We start from the raw sequence: 23963 nt of genomic DNA on the forward strand, positions 1-23963 counted from the left end.
CATTGTTAACATTTCCAAGTGCTCTGTTCCCCATCAGACTGTTCTGATGACCCTGAGCCAGTGTCCTCCCAGAGAAGTTAATGAGAGTGTCATTTAGGCCGGTGCTGCTTAAACTGCAGGTTACGGTTAGTGGCTGTAAAGTCAGTTTGGTGGGTTACAGCTTTCATTAAAAAAAAAGGGGGGTGATAGAGAATACTGATTTGTTTTCCTACTAACATGGATGTTCTTTGATTGTGTTTGAATATAAACACTTACATGTGATAGTATATGTATGTATGTGGATATCGGGTCACCGTGCCAGAGGCCCTCCTTCCTTAGGAGTAGTGGTCCAAAGAACCTGAAGGGCTGTGCTGCCCAGGGGCGGTCGGGACGCACTGACCATCCGTCCTGTAGCCGTCGTCGGTGCTGTGAATACTTAGCCGCCCTTCCCTGTTTGCAGTCCCGAGTCCCTGCCCTCCAGCAGCCCCGGGCCCTGTCATGGTTTCCCGTGACCTGCCGCGTCGCTATGTCGCTCATGCTCACATCTCGACTTTCTCCTCTCCTGGTCGAAATACTGTTGATGATTTATTGCCATTTTACTTTGAATTAGAAGCCCCTTCCCCTTTGACCGCCGGCTTTGCCCTTCAGAAGTGCAGGGCAGTTAGCCATGGCCGATCCCCCCTTCCTGGTGGAACGCACCGAGCCTCTATTCATCTCTGATAGCGCTTCTGCCGTGGGGTCCGGCTCGTGGGACGGTGACGGTGGCCATGCAGCTATTAGTGTTCACAGAGTATCTTTTTCATCCTTGTGTATATTTAAGCAGGTGTCCTCATATATATTTCAGTATCCTTATGTATACTTAAAGTGTCTCTCTTTTTTATCAGGATACGGTTGACTTTTGTTTTTAAATCCAGGCTGAAAATTGTTGACTGTAATCGAAGTGTCTAGTCTTTCTCTATTTAGGTAAATACACTTGATGTATTTAGGTCTGAGTATATGATCTTGTTCGCCTCCTTGCTTTTTCCCTCTGTTCTTTCTCCCGCCTTCCCTTTTCCTCCCTGCCGTCTTGTGGTTTGACTCAGCAGCTTCCCTGCTCCTCCGTCCCTCTGCTGGCCTTGAACTGTCTGCGCTGTCCCTGCGCGTGGATGGCCGGCAAACGGAGTGGTCTCCTTGGGCTTTCTGTTAGGGGCCAGGAAGTGCGTGCCTGGCGAGCCACATCGGGTCTCGGGCATGTATTCGTTCTTTTCTGTGACAGCCCTTGGAAGGTATGAAGACCATCGCCAGCTCTCAGGCTGCGCAGAAACGGACTGTTGGCTGGACTTGGCCCTCAGGCCATAGTTTTGGCAGCCCCTGCGTGCTCAAGTCTAATATAAATGAGTTCGTTTGCCGTTCCCAGGTGGGGCAAGGACATTAGGACACATCGCCTTTACAACACCTTTGCTCACCTCCTGACTTGTGAACAGCCATTGTCCTCTGTTTTAATTCTCCATCGGCATGGTGGCCCCTATACTGATGCTCGTGCAGGATGCCCCTACCCTTTGGTCTCCTGCTGCCCTCTGCCCCTCCCCATCTCTGGGCTTCCATCTCGGGGTATTTTTCTCCGCCTGAAGGACTTGCCACATTGCCAGTAAAATTTTGTGCTTATTGTTGGAAATGCCCTAATTTCCCCTTCAACGTTGTTGAAAATGAACTCACCTTAAGTGTGTAGTTGGGTGAGTTTTGACAGATTTATACACCAGTGGAGCCACCATCCCACTCAGACTATATCCCAAAGTTCCCTGCACCTCATCCCAGCTGACCCCCCGCCCCAGCCCCCAGGCCCTGCGCCATTGTTCTGCCGCTTGTCGTTGTGCATTAGGCTTGTCTTTTCCAGAGCTTCATGTAAATAGGGAATGATCATGAATGGGTTTGTTGGCATTTCCGCTCAGCAGTGCCTGAGCCGTGTCCCTGTTGGGTGGACGGGTGTGCGTTGTAAGTGGTGCCCCATTGCACACATCAGTTTTTCTAATCCACTCACCTGTTGATGGACATGTGGGTGGTTTCCATGTGAGCTGTTAGCACAAAGCTACTACAAATACTCAGGTACAAGTCTTTGCGTGGAAATGTGAATTCATTTCTCCTGGATAAAGAGTGGAATGGCAGGTGTATGTCTAGCTCCATCAGAAATTTCCCACCTGTTTCCAAAGTGGTCCGCCACATTCCACCCCCGCCCGTGCTGCGTGAGTGTGCGGGGCGCTCTACAGCCGCGTCAAAACTCTTGCGATTCTTAGTCTTGCCGATTTTAGCTCTTCTACGAGTGCTGTGTCGTGCTGTGTCTTTGCGGTTTTAATTTGCGTTAGCCTAGCAACCAATGATGCAGAGTACCTTTTCATGTGTTATTGGCCATTAATTTATATTCCTTAATAAAATATATTCATGTCTCTTGCCAGTTTTTAAATTGTGGTGTTTGTCTTCAGTTTGTGAATCTCAGATGTGAGTCGTCAGATCTCTGTCCTGCGAATATTTTTTGGTCAGCCTGGCTTGTGTTCTCATTTTTACAACTGTCTTCTAAAAAGAAGTTTTTCATTTTGATAAAATATGATTTAATAGTTTTTTTCTTCTATGATTTTTACTTTCTGTGTCCCACCTAAGAAATCTTCATCTATCCACAGTTGTGAAGATTTCCTATTTTTATGAAACTTTTGTAGTTTTAACTTTCATGTTTAGGTTTGTATCTGTTTCAGGTTAATCTTTGCAAGTAGTGCGCAGTGAGTCCCGGGTCCTCCTCCTGTGTGGGCGTCTGGGTGCCCAGCGCCATCGTGGAGAGACCTTCTCTTCCCCACTGCATCTCCCCAACGCCTGTGAAGAGAGTCCCTCGAGGACGACCCTGGCGTTCCGTTGCTCTGTCCTGTTACGTCGACCTCAGTCTGTCCTGTGCCAGTACCACATCAGCTTTACAGTAAATCTGTCCCTTTTCAAAGGGTTTTCGCTGTTCTAGCTCCTTGCATTTCCATATAAATTTTAGAATCAGTTCATCAGTTTCTGACAAGCCTGATGGGATTTTTGCCACTACTGCATTGAATGTATAGATCAATTTGAGAATTACCATCGTCATAATACTAAATCTTCTGATCCATGAGCAGAGTACATCTCCCCATGTGTTTAAGTCTTTTAAATCTACCTCAACAGAGATTTGCAGTTTTTGTAGCTTACTGGACACTGTGCCTTGGTATCTACCATCAGTCATAGGAAATTCTCAGCCATTATATCTTTGACTATTGCCCGTGTTCTGTCCTCCTGGGACTCGGGTATGTGCCGTAGAGCCAGTCACCGTATCCGCTATATTCCTCGTGCCCCAACCTTGTCTCTCCGTGCTTGGATTTTTGAGTCAGCCTCCATCTCTCTCTTCAGTGCTGTCTGGTCTGCTGTTCCAATCCATCTGTTGAGTTCCTATTTAACATATTAAGTTTTTGAAGTTCTAGAGTCCCCAAAGTTTATAGTTTGTAGTTCTCTACCAAAATTTTCCTCCCTGTCCTTTAATTCCTTGAACATATTCAGTAAAATGATTGCGGAGTCTGTGTCTGATGTCGCCATTATCTGAATCCTCTGCCCATCTCCTCCTATCAGTTGTTGTTCCTGGTTTCAAACACAGAGTTTCTCAGTAAATGCCTGGTTATTTTTTATTAAGTGCTGCAAATGAAAAATGAAAATGGTGCAGAGACTTGGGGCGATTGGAGGCTGAGGCCCGAGTCACCTCTGGTCCGTTCTGGGTCCCGCCCAGAGCGGCCTCGGCAGTGGTTTCCATTCTTCACTTGCGTGAGTGTCACGCTCTGCTCAGCGTCTCTGCCTTTCAGTCCTGCTTGTGGCATTACTAGATGCCAGTGCAAGCCTCGGGCTCCCCACTCCCAGGTCTGCCCCCTGAGTCCTCACAGCCTTACCAGTTTCCAGTGCCTTCGAGAGATTCTCCCTCCCGCGACACACACACAGCCTTTTAAGTTCTCAGCCGGAGAATGTCTGAGTCCCCTAATATGCCATCACCAGGAGGGGAGCCCGTGGCGCCATCTAAAACCCCGAGAGATGAAGTGAGCCACACGCTTCGTGGTTCACGGATGTCGTTTGGGGCCTGGCCCCTCGCTCCTCAGGCAGCATCGCAGCCCCCATGTAGCCAGGTGTCCTGGGGCCCAGTGGGGGGAGCCCAACGTCCACAGGCTGTGTTTAAACAAGTGTGGCCCGATTTCCAGCCAGGCTTCCTACTGCATTTCGTCCCACTTCTTTCCCTCTAACTACTCAGACGTGGTCCTGCAGCCCAGCCAAAAGAGGGGTTCGCCTCTGGCTGTCAATCCGCAAACCACGCAGACAGGTGTCATATCTCCTCTGCACTGAAGATCCCAGGCGTGCGAGAGTGGACTTGGGTTATCACCACTGAATGACAGGCAAGGATTCAGATAATAGGAAAGGGTGTTGAATGATGCACAGTTTTAAGGAAGAGCAACGGGGAAGGGCTATTGTGGGCATGTGGCTTGATTTGGTTCAGGAGAAACCGCAGTCGGGTGTGGTGGTTCCCAGCCTTCACTTAATGAATGTGCCCCCCACTCCACCGTGTGCAGTGATTTGAGATGGTGTGTGTGTATTTGTGTATATGTGTAATCTGATTTCAGCATGGTATTCACCGATTGAGAAAATGCATGTACATGTGATGCACACATGTTCAAGGACACGTCATGACTCTGTAAGCTGTCCACCAGTGCGCACCCTGCAAGTTGAGAACCACAGTCTGGTATATATGGCTTTAACCTTACCAAAAACCTAACCATATGCATTGACCTGGATGTTCAAAAGAATCATTTTAAAAAGAAATTACTAGGTTCACATCCCCTTTTTCATAGTCATGGAATGTTTCTAGGCAATGAATTATTGGCATTAAGTAATTAAACTAGCCCACAGTTCTCTCTAATCATCGTTTTCATGAAGTACTTAAGGTAGACAAAAGTGTATCCTGCTGTATTTGAACGGAATGTGAGATGATTTAAACTATAAAATAATGTAGTTTTAAAACATCTTCCCCAGATGGATTTACGTCGGAATTTTATCAGACACACAGAGAAGACATAATACCCATTCTCCTTAAAGTTTTCCAAAAAATAGAAGAGGAGGGAATACTCCCAAACTCATTCTATGAAGCCAACATCACCCTAATACCAAGACCAGGCAAAGAACCCACCAAAGAAGAAAATTACAGACCAATATCCTTGATGAACGTAAATGCAAAAATACTCAGCAAAATATTAGCAAACTGAATTCAAAAATACATGTCCAAGTGGATTCATCCCAGGGATGCAAGGATGGTACAACATTTGAAAATCTATCAACATCATCCACCACAATCAAAAAGGACAAAAACCACATGATCATCTCCATAGATGCTGAAAAAGCATTCGTCAAATTCAACATCCATTCATGATAAAAACCCTCAACAAAATGCGTATACAGGGCAAGTACCTCAACATAATAAAGGCCATATACGATAAACCCACAGCCAGCATCATACTGAACAGAGAGAAGCTGAAAGCTTTTCCTGTGAGATCGGGAACAAGACAGGGATGCCCACTCTCCCCACTGTTATTCAGCATAGTACTGGAGGTCCTAGCCACGGCAATCAGACAAAACAAAGAAATACAAGGAATCCAGATTGGTAAAGAAGAAGTTAAACTGTCACTATTTGCAGATGACATGATACTGTACATAAAAAACCCTAAAGACTCCACTCCAAAACTACTAGAACTAATATTGGAATTCAGCAAAGTTGCAGGATACAAAATTAACACAGAAATCTGTGGCTTTCCTATACACTAACAATGAACTAATAGAGAAATCAGGAAAACAATTCCATTCGCAATTGCATCAAAAAGAATAAAATACCTAGGAATAAACCTAACCAAGGAAGTAAAAGACCTATACTCTGAAAACTACAAGACCCTCTTAAGAGAAATTAAAGAGGACACTAACAAATGGAAACTCATCCCATGCTCCTGGCTAGGAAGAATTAATATCGTCAAAATGGCCATCCTGCCCAAAGCAATCTACAGATTCAATGCAATCCCTATAAAATTACCAACAGCATTCTTCAATGAACTGGAACAAATAGTTCAAAAATTCATATGGAAACACCAAAGACCCTGAATAGCCAGAGCAATCCTGAGAAGGAAGAATAAAGTGGGGGGGATCTTCAAGCTCTACTACAAAGCCACAGTGATCGAGACAATTTGGTACTGGCACAAGAACAGAGCCACAGACCAGTGGAACAGAATAGAGACTCCAGACATTAACCCAAACATATATGGTCAATTAATATTCTATAAAGGCACCATGGACATACAATGGGGAAAGGACAGCCTCTTCAACAGGTGATGCTGGCAAAACTGGACAGCTACATGTAGGAGAATGAAACTGGATCACTGTCTAACCCCACACACAAAAGTAAATTCAAAAGGGATCAAAGACCTGAATGTAAGTCATAAAACCATAAAACTCATAGAAAAAAAACATAGGCAAAAATCTCTTGGACATAAACATGAGCAACTTCTTCATGGGCATTTCTCCCCAGGCAAGGGAAACAAAAGCAAAAATAAACAAGTGGGACTATATCAAGCTGAAAAGCTTCTGTACAGCAAAGGACACCATCAATAGAACAAAAAGGTACCCTACAGTATGGGAGAATATATTCATAAGTGACAGATGCGATAAAGGGTTGACATCCAAAATATATAAAGAGCTCATGCACCTCAGCAAACAAAAAGCAAATAACCCAATTAAAAAATGGGCAGAGGAGCTGAACAGACAGTTCTCCAAAGAATAAATTCAGATGGCCAACAGACACATGAAAAGATGCTCCACATCACTAGTCATCAGAGAAATGCAAATTAAAACCACAATGAGATATCAGCTCACACCAGTTAGGATGGCCACCATCCAAATGACAAACAACAACAAATGCTGGCGAGGCTGTGGAGAAAGGGGAACCCTCCTACACTGCTGGTGGGGATGTAAACTAGTTCAACCATTGTGGAAAGCAGTATGGAGGTTCCCCGAAAAGCTCAAAATAGAAATCATTTGACCCAGGAATTCCACTTCTAGGAATTTACCCTAAGAATGCAGCACTCCAGTTTGAAAAAGACAGATGCACCCCTATGTTTATCACAGCACTGTTTACAATAGCCAAGAAATGGAAGCAACCTAAGTGTCCATCAGTAGATGAATGGATAAAGAAGATGTGGTACATATACACAATGGAATATTATTCAGCCATAAGAAGAAAAGAAATCCTACCATTTGCAACAACATGGATGGAGCTGGAGGGTATTATGCTCCGTGAAATAAGCGAGGCAGAGAAAGACAAATACCAAATGATTTCACTCATCTGTGGAGCATAAGAACAAAGAAAAAACTGAAGGAACAAAACAGCAGCACAATCACAGAACCCAAGAATGAACTAACGGTTTCCAAAGGGAAAGGAACTGGGGAGGGTGGGTGGGAAGGGAGGGATAAGGGGGGGTGGAAAAAGAAAGGGGGCCTTACGATTAGCATGTATAGTGGGGGGGGCCACAGGGAGGGCTGCGCAACACAGAGAAGACAAGTAGTGATTCTATAGCATCTTACTACGCTGATGGACAGTGACTGTGATGGGGTATGTGGGGGGGACTTGGTGAAGGGGGGAGCCTAGTAAACATAATGTTCTTCATGTAATTGTAGATTAATGATACCAAAAAAAAAAATATCTTCCCTTCTCAGGAAAATTGTTAATAGCCTTCCTCTTATTTAAAAAAAAATGTTTTGTTTATCTTCATTCTGCAAGTAGTGTGTTTTCAGCGTAGATATATCATTGCATACAGATACGCAAAAGAAAGAAAAGAAATTAAAATCATCCATGACCCCCACTGCGCCAGGACACTCATTGTTAATGCTATGGTGCACACCCTTCCAGACTTGTTCTTCTAAGTATATTTTAGGTATTTTTAACAAAATGTAGCATGTCTTCACATAGTTTTGTTTCAGTACATTTAAAATTATTTGCTTTTGTGCATAGATACCTGGAGGAATGGTCACCAGAATGTTCCTAGTGGTTCTTAAATGTGGAGTTTGGGGTGACTTGTATTCTTTCACTTCACGCACAAGTATTTTTAGTGAGTTTGTATCACTTTCTCGGAAACTAGTTTCTCACGGGACATTTCATGTGCGCCGAGCTTATGATCACTCAGTGGACCCAGAAGTCCGTGCACATCAGACAGCCGCGGGGAGCAGTGTGTCCGCACGGAGGAGCTGGAGGCCTCACTCCCAGGGCGCCCAGACCCGCTGAGGACAGCCTGGGCAGCCTCTGCCATCAGGGCAGGTGCTACAGTGTTCCGTGGGCACCTCTCCTGTGGCCTGAACGCCTGCGGAGGCCCTGGGGGTACAGGAGGAGGCCCCCAGGAATGTCCTCTGAGAGGAGGCACAACCTGAGGATTTCTCAGTGTTCTCTGCGCCAGGAAGGCGGGAGGATGGTCTGCACGGGTCCGAGGGCACGTCAGCTATTTGCTGCGAATGACACGGCCAGTGTAGCTGGGAAGGAGTGGGTCCAGGGAGAGAGCTGGGGAGAAATAAACGGCGACACGAGGAGGGGGAATACGTGCAGGCTACAGCGTCTCCCACCTACCACTGCGCTGGTCAGGGTGTAGACACCAAGACAAAGGGGGCACGGGATTGCTGGGGTGTCATGGGGGGGAGACAAGGAAGAAGGGCCCCAATGCAGAGCTGGGATGGTCGCTGCCAGCACACAGGACACCGCATCCTGGGAAGGGGCCAGGCCTTGCACATGCCGCACTCTGTCCCTGGCTGGCAGAGGGCAGCCTGAAAGCTGACCTGGGGCCCCCCGAGTCCTGGTGGGAGAGTCACCTGGCCAGACTCCTTCCCGCTCAGCAGCTGGTCCTTCCCGGGGGTCCTGGACGGGGCGCCTCCGCTCAGCCGGGCCACCCCTGGGATGGGAGCTGCCGTGGGAGTGGGGGCAGCTGTTCTCAAGACAGGGAAGTAACATGAATCAGATCTGTGGGCTGTTGAGAGCATGCTGTGCGCTGAGCGCTCTGCCAGAAACCGTAAGGAGATCGATTTATATTGAGGAAAATAAGTCATTGCCCACAAGGAATTTGTTATCTGGTTACACAGACAACTAACATGCAGGGATCATTGTGGGAATAAACACAGGGAAGAAAAAGGTAAACGTTCGTGGCCTGCCGAAGAAACCCGAGGAAGCAGCAGGTTCTCATTCAGTCCCGACAGAAAAGGAGCTCGGAGCTCGAGCAAGACCGTCGCGGTTGAGGACGTGGTCGTGCATGTGAGCTTGGAGCCCTGCTTGTGAGGGCTGAGCCCAGACGGGCCCCAGGAAGGCAGGGAGCGTACCCAGGGGTGCGGGAGTGGACGGGGGCGTCTGCCTCGGGCTCGGACGCAGGGGTGGCCAGGAGGAACTCTCTCCTCAGCTCCAGTGCCAGGGCTTTGCTGTTGTTCGTCAGGGTCCTGGCAGGGGCCTGCTGGGGCATCTGTGGAAGACAGGACCAGAGGTGGGGAGGGGACGGAGGTGAGCGGTGGCCTTCCCACGATGGCCCCACTTCACTCGGTTTCCTGCTTACTGGCGGCTGCCCCAGTAACTCAGTTGGGGTGTGGAAGCCGAGGTAGGGTTAGCGTGTTGCCAGTGTGGGGGAGCTGGGGGCCCCCAGTAATCCCTGGGCACCTGGGTCAGGGACATGGTTACCGGCAGGAGTCTGAGCTGTAGGTGAGCCGGATGTCAGGGAGTGAGACCGCCTGGCAGCAGCAGCGCTGGCAGTATGCAAGCAGCACACCTTTCCAGGAGGGGGTCTGCCACACCTCCTCTTGAGTGCTGTCCACTGTATTTTTGTCCCATTTTGCACATGCTCCAGCCTCAGTGACTCAGCAGAGAAACTCGGGGACAGAAGTTGCCAGGCGCAGCACAGTGGGGGCGAGAGTTCGAGGTCTGTAACCCCCCAGCTCAGCGTTCCTAAAGGAGAGCTCGTTACGCTCTCCACATGAGGTTAGCCCTCGATTAACCCCGTGGTTTTAAGTTTGAAAGAACCCCCTCGCCTGTGAACGCAGCTCACTGGGGTTCCATGGTTGCCGTCATGGTAAATGTGGCCTGCGCTGCTGCGTCCCTGCAGAGGCCCCGCCACTGCCACCAGTGGCCCAGGGCCTCCAGACGGCTCGGGTTCCAACACCGCAGGGTCGGCCACGGCACGAACAGGAACAAATGATTCTGAAGTGATTTATCTAAATGACATGAAAGGCGAGAGAAGCGGGACGTTGTCCTCCACCTTTGCCTTCCCGGCGTGCCCCCCAGCCTGCCTGGAGGGGGTGATGCTGTGGCAGACCGGCTGATTGGGCGCGAGGTCCATCTGAGCTCAGCGGGGCAGGTGGCTTTGTGCCTTCACGAGGAGCTTAGTGACAGTGACCGTGGGCTCTCTGGGAGACTGGTTGGTCCAGCTTTACATTCATCTGCCAGGGATCGTCATGGGTAAGAATTCTGAAAACACTGACCCTGACCTCACCAGAGTTGGCCTCTGTTCATCGCGGTGGCTTGCCCACCCAGTGCTGGTGACGTGCCAGGGAGCTCCTCGGTGCCGTGCACACGGGACGCAGGTTCACGTCCCGAGGGGTCGGGCCTGAGAGACAGGCCTGGGCTGTGCTGCCCCTGCCTCACAGGTGCTGGTTCCTGTCAGGGCCGTGCCTGTCCAGCCTTCCTGCCAGCAGTCCTTGCCATCCACAAGTGCCCCATGTGCTGCCCCTGCCCCACCGCGGCGGCCGCGGGCTCCCGCCAGTTCCACCCAGGGCCCCGGTCGGGAGGGGGTGGGTCAGGGTCTGCTCTGGTCCGTGTTTCAGTGGGTGCGCACACCGTGGCCAATACTGACCACAGACACATATGAGGGGTGCGGATGCGCCACCACCAGCACGGTTTGGGGGTTTTCTTTCCATTATTTCTCCTTACACATGTTGTGTGTAATTATGATTGTACAATATTTGTCTTCTTAATGTTATAAAGCAAGCTTTTTCCCACATTATTAAAATATTCATAAACAACCGCTTAATGGCTTGTAGTATTCCATTGTGCTTGTTGCACAATTTCCTTGGTCATTTCTCTCGTGTTGGTAACATTGTCATTTCTGACTTTCACTGTTACAAATAAAACTCCGCATAAGTTGTTTCCTCACTTCGCTTCCAACTCAGAGTTGATGCCTGGAGGTATATTTAACGTTTTCTGTCCGTCGTGTGTCTGTCCTTCCCTAGTGCACCCTGCCAGCTGACGCTGCACAGCATCATGTGTGGTGGCCACAGACTGACTTTAAAGCATCCCCTCCTTCCCTTGGAGCCGATTGGGACCGTCACCACCGGGTTACCTGGGACTGTCCGGGGGTCTCGTCTTCACATGTACAAACTCAAAGACGGGAGGAGGCAGGCTCAGCTCCCCTAAGACAGCTCACTGGAGTTGGCCCCATCTGGGGTTTCAGTCCGGAGAAGGCAAGCCGCGGCCTGCCAGCACTGTGCCCAGGGGTGCGTGTGCTTCAAAAACTGACGTCCAGGCCTGTGTGGCTTCACTGTCCATGTTGCCCAGACCGTTCGTGTAGGGAACAGCTTGGCCTTGCACAGAGAGTGGCCTGTGCCCTCAGCTTCTGGGAGGTAACCTGTGTCACACCAATAGTCAGTCTGGTGGGGGCCCACCTGCCTGGAAGGTGAGGCCACGCAATTTAGGGTGGGGCCTTTGAGTGTCGTATCAGTCCACCTGGAGGTGAGACCTAGCACGTGGTTAGCCAGTTAGCCAGCCAGGCCTCCATGGTCGGCACCAGGGCCCTGGGCCATGGCCCGCAGAGCCCCAGGTATGTTGTCACACGTGGATCCTGGGAGGGGACCACACCCTGACTCCGTGGAAAGGGGTGCAGAAGCCCTGCCTCTGCTACTTTCCTTGATACTGCCCCATGCATCCTGCCAAGGGCTGGTTTGAGTCTCTGTTTCCCTGTAATGAACTGTAACCGTAGTAGCTTTCGCTGGGTTCTGCAAGTCCTCCTAGTGAATTACCAAACTGAGGGTGGTTTTGAGAACCCCCGAACTTGGTGGGGGGGTGCCAGGTGAAGGCAGGCTTGGAGTGCTGCCTTCTAACCTCGCAGTCTGGTCCAGTCCTGATGTGCTAACGACAGAGCTGAGACATTCAGGGTGCGCTCCCTCCTGCGCTGTGTTCTTCCGCAGGCCAAGCTCATGGGCAGGGCAGGCACAAGTTCCAGGAGTGCCCCCGTATGGAAAGGGTGGTACTGTTGTTGGGCACTGTTGGCGACCTCATTAGTTGTCTCCTCAGGAAGGCCCTTGGTGTGCGCTCCCTTCTCCAGGCACGTGCCAGGCTCCACGTCTGCCGTCCAGCCCTCCTGGTACCCCTTCCTCCCCCTGTTGTCTCCTGGTGATGTGTCCCTTCTGGGGCAGCGAGCTACGGTGTCCACCGGCACTCGAGGGCCTAGAAGAGCGGTGGTCAGATGCCTTCCCAAGCTGTTTGTGTTTTATGAAGAAGTATTTTCCCTTGGGAGGTGCCCCCACCCTCACTGAGCCGCCACAAGGCAGAGCTTGGGTGCAGCTTGTTAGAAAGTGGGGTCTTTGCTGTGTGCTGTTCACAGACCCTCACCTCCCTGCTCCGGGGCCAGGGCCACCCAGCTGCCCAGCGTGTTGCCCTCCCTTCTGAAGAGAGAGTGGGCGGAGAGGGGACAGCCTGCAGGCCGAGGAAGTGGCACACACCCGTTGGGCTTTCCTCGGAGACCTGGACTCTTTTAAACAGTGGGAAACCTTCAAGGTGCCTGGCACACAGAGCCAGTTAAAACTGCTTTTTAAATCAGCCATGCCATGATCAATAACCTGTGTTTTTAAAACCTTTTAGTTTGAGTAAACTGGAATCTCCCCTGTTGAGGCAGAATTTTTCTCGAATTTGGAAATCTTTATCTGAGACTTCAGAGGTTCTTTGAGCCATAATGCTGTTTTCGAGTATTTTACGGATTCTTCATCTCTTAATTTTCTTGCTGTCATGAAGCCTACTTGAGGAAATGAAAAGACTTTTTATTCCTGAAATGGAAGGTCGGAGCCCACATGCCGCGGCAGCATGTGAAGAGGTCAGCTCCGCTCAGCCGCACCCGGGTGAGGCCCAGCCTCCAAGTGTCACTGATGCACAGACCATGCCATCAACTGGGTGCTATAATGGGAATTATTAATGTTAAATCCTAAAAATAGCAGGAGTCACACTTCAGTCCCTGAACCAAATTACTGTGAACATTTTCCTTTAGGGAGAGAAAAAAGAGTTCTCTGTCAGATATAATTAGAATACTGTACAGTGGAGATAGTGAAGCTTGCTGTTGAGCAGGCAGAACGTGGCCCCGCCCCGGGCTCGGCACTCGCTGCCCTCCGCCCGACTTGTCCTTCCCCGGAGCCGCCTGGCCTGCGCCCTCACTCCACTAGTGCCGCCTCTGCTGCGACAGTGCCTCCCTCGCCCGTGCTCGTGCACAGCACCCTCACCCTCTCTGCCCCATTCTCCCCAGCTCATGTCATGACATCGTTTGCCACCACTTTGCGTGTAACCTGTGTACTTGTTTGAGTCTCAGCTGTCCTTCCCTCCCGACTGTAAGCTCCACAAGAGCAGGGACTTCACAGCACAGCTGTCGCCGGTGCTGGCATACGCTAGCCCTCTGGCAGGTGCCCAGAGATACTGTTGGGCACATGGAAAGTAGGTAGGCCTTCAAAGACTGGCTCTCCTCCCCTGGCACTCAGGTTGCAAGTGAGCTTGTGCAGCCTGGAGCCACAGGGGCAGGGTTGTAGGATGTGGTGCAAATGCCACTGGTTGCCCAGTGGGGCCCAGTAATGGCCTGTCTCAGATGTGGAAGCACAAGAATGGCCTCTGTTGCCCTGGGTCTGGTCCGTATGCCAGGAGGCACCTGAAGGAGCTGCACACGGGGTTCCCTGGATCTGAAGGTTTTGTCTCCCTTCTGCTCTGTCACCCCCCCGGCTCCCCCTCAGGCACCCATGTTCCGTAGTCACTAACGAAAACGACTGTCCCCTAGGATTCCCGGCCGGCTGAACGACAGGAGGACTCCTCTGGGCGAGCTGAACTGGATCTTCACGGCGATCACAGACACCATCGCGTGGAACGTGCTCCCTCGGGGTGAGGCTGCCCGTGTGCCCAGCGGGGGCGGGATCCCTGCTGTCCGGGAGGCCGAGGGGAGTCCAGAAGAGCACCGAGGGGCGGAGCGGAGGGGCGGCTCTGGAGGTGGCCGGGGGGCCCCGCGGCACGCGCCCACGCAGTGGGTACCAGCCCCGCCTGGCCGGTCCGCGTCACCTCCTGGGCAGGCTCGGCTTGCCTCTCCCCGTGGTCATCGGCACTACCCTTACTTCTCAAAACCAGAAGTCACTGTTAGAGGACAAGTTTGTGGCTTTCCATTGCTGACTGGTTAGGTTTTGGTGCGTGTGTGCGTGTGTGCGTGTGTGTGTGTGTGTGTGTGTGTGTTTATCACCAGTGGGAAATGTGCACGTTAGCCCCAACTTGCTTGTAAAATTTTTTTTATGAAATTTTTTTGAATGGTCTACTTGCTACAAGTGCTGGACATGAGTCACTGAGGATACCTTTTTTATCTGCCCTCAGATCTCTTCCAAAAGCTCTTCAGACAGGACCTGCTGGTGGCTAGTCTGTTTCGAAATTTCCTATTGGCAGAAAGGATCATGAGGTCGTATAACTGCACGCCTGTCAGCAGCCCACGCCTACCCCCCACATACATGCATGCAATGTGGTAAGTGTCTCATGGCCAGATGGCCCCAGGCTGATGCTAAGTTCTCTGAACAGTATGGTCTTCGTTCATTTCTACAACAGTGCAAGGTCAGCAGAATTGGAAGACTTGCCACCAAACATGGAGGCCTGGGTGGTGGTAGTGGTGGGGTCACCCCCAGACAGGACACCTGCCCTCCTGCAGGCACAGGTGCCTCTGTGGCTCTCCCCAGGCTGACCAGGCCCCGCACCCCCAGAGGCCTTACGGTCCTGTACCTTACGGGCGGGGCGGAGCCTGCAAGTGAGGCTGTCTCAAGGGAAGGAGCTGCCCACTGGATTCATGGAGTGTGTCCGGGATCGAACCAGAGAATCCATGTTGTTGGGTTCCCGACCAGCTAATTCGTGGCTTGTTGCATGTACGCACGTGTTCACACCATTCACATGACCTTATTTCATGCACACACGCCTGTGTACACACACACACACACACACGCATGTGACCTTTCATGACTGTTGATAATTTCCCCAAAAACTGGGTCTGCCACTATGCTGCCCATAATAGTATTAACAACAATAATTATGTAAATTGTCTTTAATTCAGACATTATGTCCGAAGGCACTTGGTTTTCTCCTGTTCCCTTGCCTTTGTGATGCAAGCAGAGTTTGAGGAAATGTTAAAATGGGGAGATAACAGAGGAGAAATGAGTCTTAGTTATATCCGCCAGTGGGAGAATCTTATCAGATAGTTTAAATGAGCAACTCACTTCCAGTCAGCCTTAAAAACCATTCATAGTGAATTTTCAGGGTCAGATTTATTTCAGCTAGTCATTTTTTTAAATATGTGCTTGAACTACTTCCCCTGACACTGGAAACTGGGAAACCCAAGAGTTTGCAAACTCACCGTCTCTCATATGCTCAGGGAAATCAGGAACTAGTCTTACCTGTGAGGTGAGTCCAGACGCTGTGCCGGCCGCAGCACCAGACCGTAAGCAGCGAGTCAGAACGTGTGCCCTCCCTTCCTTTAGAGTGTGTGGAGCACCGCAGAGAACCCCGATGGGGAGTCATAGAGATGGGGGGACACCCCCACTGAAGGGCCAGCCACGAACGTCACGTGCCAACAGCGTGGCGGGCCCGACAGGCCCCACTTCCATTATCCCGTGAAAATTCGCATTAGAAAGGCCTGGCGATACTTAGAATGAATAAGTAGAATAAAGACCCACATTTTTAGAAGAGCAGATCCTTGTGTTCCCTTAGGAAAAAGTGATGTCTTAAATTCTATTTCTTTTGACTAGGTTTTCATAAACATCTATTATAAAAAAGGAAAGAAAAAGGAAAGCACTGGGTGGGCTTCGTAAAGAAACTAAGTCCATTCTAGGAAAATACGAAAGAATGTCCATGTATCTACTGAGTGTGCCTAGGGTCCCAGCCTGGGAAGACTGACATAGCCTCTGCCTTCAGAAGGAGTTTGAATGAGGATGAGAAATGCTCTTAAAAAAAGCCATCCAACTGCTTTGAAGGGAATGGTTTCCGACCAGCAGACACCTGGGCTCCCGGGGCCGGAGCGGGAGAGCAGACTGCCTGCCGGGCGTGGTTCCGATCCGTCCCAGGGCAGCCTTCCCCCAGAGCTTTCTGGTGGGCTTCCTGGAGCTGCTGCCCGCACTGCCCCCAGGGCTCCCTCCTCCGCGTCCCTAAGGATCCTGCCCTCTGAGCAAAGCCGTGCAGGCAGACCCTGAGAGAAAGCTGTGTTCTTAACGGGGCACCATCGGCACACATCTCACGCGGGCAGACTGTAGGCTCGCTCCACTAAGTCCGTTCACGCGTGCTAGCTCAGCACCAGCCATCTGGGCCTCCTCCCTCGTCTCCACCAGCCCCTCGCTGCCCCGCAGTGAGCCCTGGGGGGGCCCTGCACCTGTAGCCATTCCTGGCTTGGGCCGAGCGGCTCAGGTCCCCCCTTCCTGCACTGTTCTGCCTGAGTGCCTGGAGGCCAAGGTGGGCAGAGTGCCCTCAGTGTGCTGGTTAAGGTGTGAGGATACCCAGACGTCAAAACGAGGTCCAGCCCCCACAGGGTGGCAGCCTGGAGACAGGATGGTGGGGTGGTGCTTGCTGGAAGGACAGACGAGTGACGCTTGAGAACACAGCACCCGCGGCTCAGAACCAGCATGGTGCCTGGCCTCATTCCGACGGCTGCCAATGAGGGGCAAGGGGAGGGAGAATGTTCTGGGCCTGCCCAGCTTGACGGGCTGCCAGGGGAGGGCGTGGCTGTGGCCGGAGCAGGTGGCCAGACTTCCCTTGCTGGGCCCGGGGCAGGGTCGGCCCAGAGCTGGAGCCAGTGGGGCCTAGCCGGGGATGCAGAGCGTGGAGTGGTGAGGGACAGCCAGTGGCGGGGAACTGTGGGAAGAAACGAAAGACAAGTGGCCTGGCCGTGGCAGCATGGTTTGATGGGAGGAGCCAGATTTCAGAGCATCTGCTTGCTGGGAATGTCAGGGTTTGGTGACTGATTATGTCCGGGCTGAGACAGGCTGCGTGGAGGGGCCTCTCCAGGGTCCCGCTTGAAAAGCTGAGCAGATGACGCTGCCTGGTGCGAAGACTGAGGGCGTTCAGACTGCACGGGGTCCTGTGTTGTGCCCAAAAGCCACTTATGGAAAGAGTCCCTGTCAGATCTCAGAACATAAAAAACGGCTTTTCCAGAAACTTACAGGAGGCTGCGGAGCGGCCCGTTCTCAGTGTGCGCATGAAGGAGCAGTCAGCCCCCGAGGGCTCCGGCAGCATGGACCCTCCTCGCGGCCCTCCCCTCCTGTGGCAGGCACTGCCGGGTGCCTGAGCGTCCTGGGGGGGCTTCGGCAAGGAGGCCACCGTGCGGGGGGCCTGTAGGCCTCAGAGGGGAGGTGGAGGTGCCGGCAAGGCGGATGCAGGCGTGTGGCGTGGCGAGAGCAGCAGAGCTGCCCTGTCTGGACTCCGTGTGGCAGTCTTGAGGCACAGTAAATTTTAAAGAGTAGCCAAAAATTCATATTTTCACTTACAATTTCCTTATTTTTTAATGTTGATATCTAATACAGCATTTTAAGAAAACATTCAGAGGGCCAAACTAAGTCTATGGCAGGGCCTGATGCAGGCGGTAGGCTGTGCGCCAGGGGCTCTGCACCAGGCGACAGCTGCCCTGTGGAGGAAATGGGGTGCAGCTCCTCAGTACCCCCAGGGCTCCTGAAACACTGGCTGTGCGGCGGGGAGGAGTTCCTGGTGTGGCTGCCCCCGACCCGCGTCGGCACAGCGAACCTGCTTTACCTGTCTGTGTGCAAAGGTCCTCTCCCTTTGGGATCTTTTTCCGAAAGATCAAATCTAAAATCAGGCTTTACATTTAGAGAAGAAACATGTTCACAGGAACATAAGCAGTGACGAAGAGGAGAGGCCAAAACGTGGTCCGGCTGGTCAGCAGGCCCCCGTGACGGCTCCAGCCGCCACCTGCACACTGGCCTCTCCCAGAGCCTGCAGGCCCCTCCCCAAGTCCTCCCGCCCTGAGAAACGGATTTCCAGGCCAGTGTGAGTTAAGCATCCAAGGAATTCAGGGGGATTCATTTAGTGGTAATTAGACCCCCACCCAAATTTCAAGTGATAGCAATTTTTTAATGCTATTCCCAAGCTCTCCATTGAACGTGAGCTGAATCCTAGCCCCTGGGAATCGACCAGCTCCAGTGCCCAGCTGCTGCCTGCAGGTTCCCTGGCAGCATGGGTGGGAGCGATCCCGAGCAACGTCCTGTCACAGCAAACGTGATTTTGAAGAAGGGCTTTGTGTCCCAGGGGAGTGCCCCGGTGACAGCGTCTTGGTCCTGCACGTGCTTTCTTGCCCACGAAGGAGTAATGAGCTTCCAGGGGACGAGGCATGCGTGAGGACCCCACACCCCCAGGCAAGAGCTCATTCTCCCTTGGCGTCCCAGAGGCTGGGTGCCCTCGGCCCCACTCCCATGTCTGCTAAGGCGCCTGATGCTCACCAGAGGGACAGCCTCACTCCACGCGCCATGACGCTTGAGCTAGTTTAACGCAAGGCCCCCCAGCTGGGCTGTGCCGCCGCACTGTGGAGCTAGGGAGGAGAGAGCCACCCAGAGTTGATAACGACTTTGTTTCCTTATAAAATCATTCACAATTGTTTTACCAAGTTGGACATCAGAGTGCTTGGTATAAACACTAGGTCAAGCAGCTGCACTGGGCATGCAGCCACACCCCGTCGAGGGACTCTGACTTGTTCAAAATGGAAAGATGCACAGAGTTTCTGCCCTGGCAGTAGTGAGATGTAGTGGTTGAAATACAGGTTCATGGGTACCCCAGAGTCCAGCAGTTTTACAAACAGGTACCTGTGTCTCTTTGCCACGGGACCTAAGTGCAAGCTGTCAGGGCCCAGGCCTCTTTCAGGCAGGAGGCTGCTCGCAGCGGCCAGCCCAGGGGCACGGCTCATCTCTGCTCTGGCCCTGCAGCCGTGTCTAGCACACCTCTTTGGAAGGCTGGGCGTGTGCTCTCCGTCCTGGGTAGCAGGTGCCCGGCTCAAACTCCTAGGCTCAGAGGATGAGGCAGAGCAACTGCCCAGGAGCAGGCAGTGGGCTCAGTGGCAAAGACAGTGAGGACATGAGGCCCAGAAACCGAGAAGGTGGTGCTCACCTGCGCTTAAGTTCTGCCGCCTGCTATCGTGGTGGGAGGTGCCCTGGATGCCCGGTGCCGGTGTGGGCTCCTTGCCACAGAAGAGTTACTGTGGGCTTTTGCAGAGCTCATTCGGGTGCTAGAACACCTTCCCCCTCCTCGTAAATAGAGCAGGGTTTGTACATCCCTGGAGAGTGCACAGCCGTGGTAGTCAGAGCATTTGGGATAAATAATTTACCATCCAGTTACTATATTTCTTGGGTGGTGATGGAGAGGTTGAATTTTTAGCAGAGGGAAGAAGGAAACAAAGCCTAACAGAAATTGAGGTTAAAACACAAAATAATACACATGCACACTTGGCTTCCGGCGGGGGCGCTGATGATAAAACGCACGGCGCCTGGTTCCTGGTTAATTTTTGATGCGAAGCCATCAGGGAGTCGTTCTCCTTTGCTCTCAATTTCAGCAGGTCCTGAAGCCCTTGCATTTCTCTGCAGTAATAACCTGCCCTTCCACTCCATCGCGGGTGCACTGATGGATCGGAGTGGATGGAGGCTACGCGTGGAAGGCTTTCCTCCCTGCCCACAGCTTGGGCACCTGCCATCTAGGCCCATCCCTGAAAACCTGTGCTTGGCTGGATGGCATGTTTTCCGTGACGCACGGAGCAGCCCACAGCCACACACTCTGCTGCAAGCTGCTGGGAAGCCCATCAGGCGCCCGCCCTCCCAGCTCTGCTCCGGCCCCCAGACTGCTTCACCCTGCTGCGGGACAGACACCTCCCTGGTCCTGGGGTGCCCACTGCCGGAACCCAGGCGGCAGCTGCTGGAGCCCACAGTCCCCATCTCTGGATCTGACAGGACTCTCCTGCTTTCCCCACTGAGAATCCCGAGTTAAGACTCCAAGTTCATTTTGGTTTTACCCTAGAAAATGCAGCTAGATTTGATCAGCTGATGAACTGCTCAACAGAGTCCGTTGCTATGCAGTTAAGAGTTTAATGGGAGCTCGGAGGTCCTCTAACCTGACCCTTTCCTTCTGTAAAGATAAACAAGCAAAGGCCCAGGTCTGATAGGGTGGCCAGCTTGCCCAGCGCCACCCACTGCGCCCTCCCCAGGACCTCACTGAGGCTCACTGCCCTCCGTGGGCTGATAACGGTGTTGGTCATTTGGTTTCCGGGGGGTCCCCGACGTCCTCGTCTCCTCCTTTCACCTGGGCAGCTGCCCCCTGAGCAGCTCTCTGTGTGGCTCCCAGGGACCTCGGCCCAGCCCCTCCTCTGTGGCTCCCCTGCAGCTGCCTCCAGTCCCCGGGGCACAGGTCAAACACAGCCATCCGAGCTGCTCTTCAGGCCTGGAAATGTGCTGCTGGGTGAGGACCCATCCTCCTGTGGTGGGCCGCAGAGGGCTGGGCCTTAGAGCAGTCACGCCAGGTGTGGTGACGAGGGTGGCACTTCTCAGGACTGTTACCCTCTGGCCCTGACGCAGCTGCGTGGGGACTGTACGGAGGGTCTTTCCGGGGCAGCCTCATCTTCTAATGCTTTCTCTAGAACCCGGCCCAGACCTCGTTTTTAATGGGCTGCTATTCTTCCAGCCGCGTGGTTTTGATGAGATGGGGCCAGTGCAGGGTGTGTGCACCTGCCGTGGAGAAGGGCCCCAGATCAGGGCTGGCTCGGGGCCAGCTGTCCCGGACCCCACCCACTTCACACCTCCACCTCCCCTGGCATGTGCTCATGGCCAACTCCTGCAGCTGAAACTTTTTATTTTATTAAATTCAAGGAATCTTTATAGAGCTTAATTGCAATAATTGACTGCTTCTATCTAAACAAAGAGAAAATACTCCCTCAGCGCTGCTGAATAACCACTCGGCCTGCAGTCCAGGCACTTATTGAGCGTATGGGAGCTATTTATTGCCTGTACTTTGAGGCACTTTTGATTATCTGCTGATTGCCTCTTAATTAGATTGGTGGGGGAAGGGCATATACTTGTGCAGAGGGGCCAGTCTGGGGAAAATGAAATCTGTTTCGTGTGTCTGGGTAGCGAAGAGGCATTCTCTAGTGATCCTTGTTCGTCTGAAATTTTTACTGTTTTCCTGGGTGTTTAAAATTTCCATTTGTGTTTACATCCTTTGTGAGGACCCCATGAAAAGGTGCCTCTACATACAAACACGTCTTCTCACTAGTCTAAATACACATGACAAGGAGTCCCAAGGCCCGGGAAGCTGCCCTGGGGAAGGCGCTGCGGTGGGCTGCGGTGCTCAGAACGAATCTGCCGTGCTGACCCGGTCTGCTTCCCTGGGGAGCGTGTTTCTAAAGGAGGGAGGGGGACTGAGCAAGCCCTGCTCCCTGGGAGCCCACCCTGGGGTCTGTGGCCGTGGAGAACACGAGGCGGCTGCGTCCAGGGTAGCATTCACGTGGGGCGTGACAGCAGGCCCGGGGCCCCGCAAGGACCCGGCCAGGGACACATGGTCGTCAGCCCGTTTCACAGGTGGTGAAACTGACCCCAGGGAGGTGAAGCCACGGGCACAAGGCCCCAGCCTAACACTGACCCATTTCGTACATGTGTCAAGCCAAGGCCCGATGCCGTAAGAAATCGCAGGGAAGGTAACCAAGGTCACTCGCCAGGGACCGTTGCCCTTCCACCTTGAACAAGCACGACCTGTCTCATCCCCTGTGGCCTGTGTTGGGCACAGGCAGTGCCGGGGGTGGGAGGCCAGTCCTGACTCTGGGGGCAGGACGAGGGGCATCTGGGGCAGTGGGGCCACAGGCATATCCTCATGTCCCAGGCCTTTTCTGATGAAGTGCCTTGGCCTGACCCAGTGCACTGTTGCACCTGCATGGGTCACAGCCACTGTCCGGCACCCTGGTGCCCACCTGCCCCATCAGCTGCACATACCAGCAATATACAAGTTAACAGAAACCATGTCAGAAAATTCTTTTCCCAAGCTTTTTTGCCATTGCAGTTAGAGAAAAAATGTCACAGTGGCTCTAGTGTGCTGCCAGCTGCGTGTTCCTGCCCCTCCTTGCCCATCAGGGCCCGCAGCGTGGTCGGCCACTCTGCTGTCAAGGCCCCTTGCGGGTGAAGCCGTCAGTAATGCTGGCGCATGCCCCTCTCTGCTCTCTCCCCAGGCAGGCCTGGGACCTTGCCGTGGACATCTGCCTGTCTCAGCTGCCTACGATCATCGAGGAAGGCACTGCATTTCGGGTGAGTCCCCCTGAGGGCACCTTCCCCAGTCCACCCTGGTGGCGTCTTCTCAGCACCTGGTCTGCAAAGCCCCCGGTCAGTGTGGCACTCCCAGACTCTGGGGTTAGATTCTGTTCATCCACATAGGAAAAGGTGCAGTTAGCCACAAGTTTAAAAGATTGTGTCAACCAGGGCTTAAAGTCAGATTTTGAAATGGTGAGCTCTTAAAAAATTTCTTCTCTTAAAACGTTGCTCTTATAAACCTGCTTTCCTAGTGCACTCCCCATGCAAACACATCCAGTGTTCCGGATGCCAGCTCTTCAGCCATGTGTACATTACGGGTTCCCCAGGACTCTGGGCCCTGTGAGGGTGTCATGTTCACCCTAAGGAACTTCCTGGCCCCAGGCCATCGTTGGTAGATGCTTGAGGGTCCGCCAACTGCCCTTTTACCCAAGTCAGGCCCACATGCCTCGGTTTCCTCGTTTTACAAGGGGAGTCACGGTGTGTCCAGTTCCCAGGGTATGTGAGGCCTGGAGGAGTTAAGTTAGCATCGGCTGAGAGCTCAGGACAGAGCCTGGCACATGGCTTGTGTGGCCAGGCTTCCTCGCCCTTAGTGTATTCAAGGGGTACCAGTGCCAGCATGTCATTCCCTGAGCCCAGGCCAGGGGCGCTGTGTCCAGGATGGGTGATGCCATCAGTACAAAAGGGTTTGATTTTTTCAGGATCCATCTCAGCCATCAGGGGAGCTTGAACCTACTGACTCCAGAGCATGTGCACGGGGGTGTGCATACGTGTGTGTGTGCATGTGCATGTGTCTTGGGTTTGATGTGCCCCAAGGCTGGGCTGGTCAGGCAAAGAGATTCGCCTCTTTTGTCTTGTATTTCTTCCCTCTTTGTTGCTTGACTTTTGTCACATTTTATTATGAAAATTTTCAAACTGACAGCAAAGTTGGAAGAATTCTCCAGTGAACACCATGTGCCCACCACTCAGTCCTGCCCTAAGTATTCACCACACACGTTCCAGCACGTCCATCCCTCTGTCCAGCCATCTTTTCTTAATGCCCTCCCAGGAGGCCATAGGCTGCCCAGTGTGGGAGCGGGCGGGCCCCTCGGGTGCTCGCCGGTGTGTCTAGCATTGACTCTGGGGCCCCTTCCCCACCTGGTCTCAGCTCTGGGGTAGGGCCAGGTCCCGTCCATAGTCACCACCTTTCAGCCTCACCCCCCTGTCAGTCCCTGTCCCCTGCAGCCAGGTGGCCCTCCAGGTGCCTGAGCCCCCAGGGAGGCTGTTGCCACAATCACGCATTTGGAAAATCTTCTGTCCTCTGCGTGATTTACTTTGTACCATTAAGGGATCAGAACAACATGCTCTCCCATAAATAACCCATCCCTGTG

The 23963-nt window shown here is 52.5% G+C and overlaps 1 protein-coding gene across 9 annotated transcripts in view; it reads left to right on the forward strand.

The window, feature by feature from the left end:
- RPTOR (regulatory associated protein of MTOR complex 1) overlaps positions 1-23963 on the forward strand; it is a 319152-nt gene that overhangs the window by 196471 nt on the left and 98718 nt on the right. For all 9 annotated transcript variants that reach the window (XM_073236062.1, XM_073236061.1, XM_073236058.1 and 6 more), the window contains 3 exons: positions 14079-14179; positions 14657-14801; positions 22518-22593. In XM_073236062.1, coding sequence (XP_073092163.1) covers positions 14079-14179; positions 14657-14801; positions 22518-22593 — 322 coding nt within the window. The remainder of the gene's footprint in view (positions 1-14078; positions 14180-14656; positions 14802-22517; positions 22594-23963) is intronic.

The sequence above is a fragment of the Manis javanica genome, chromosome 4, assembly GCF_040802235.1.
Source record: "Manis javanica isolate MJ-LG chromosome 4, MJ_LKY, whole genome shotgun sequence".
NCBI classification, from domain to species: Eukaryota; Metazoa; Chordata; class Mammalia; order Pholidota; family Manidae; genus Manis; species Manis javanica.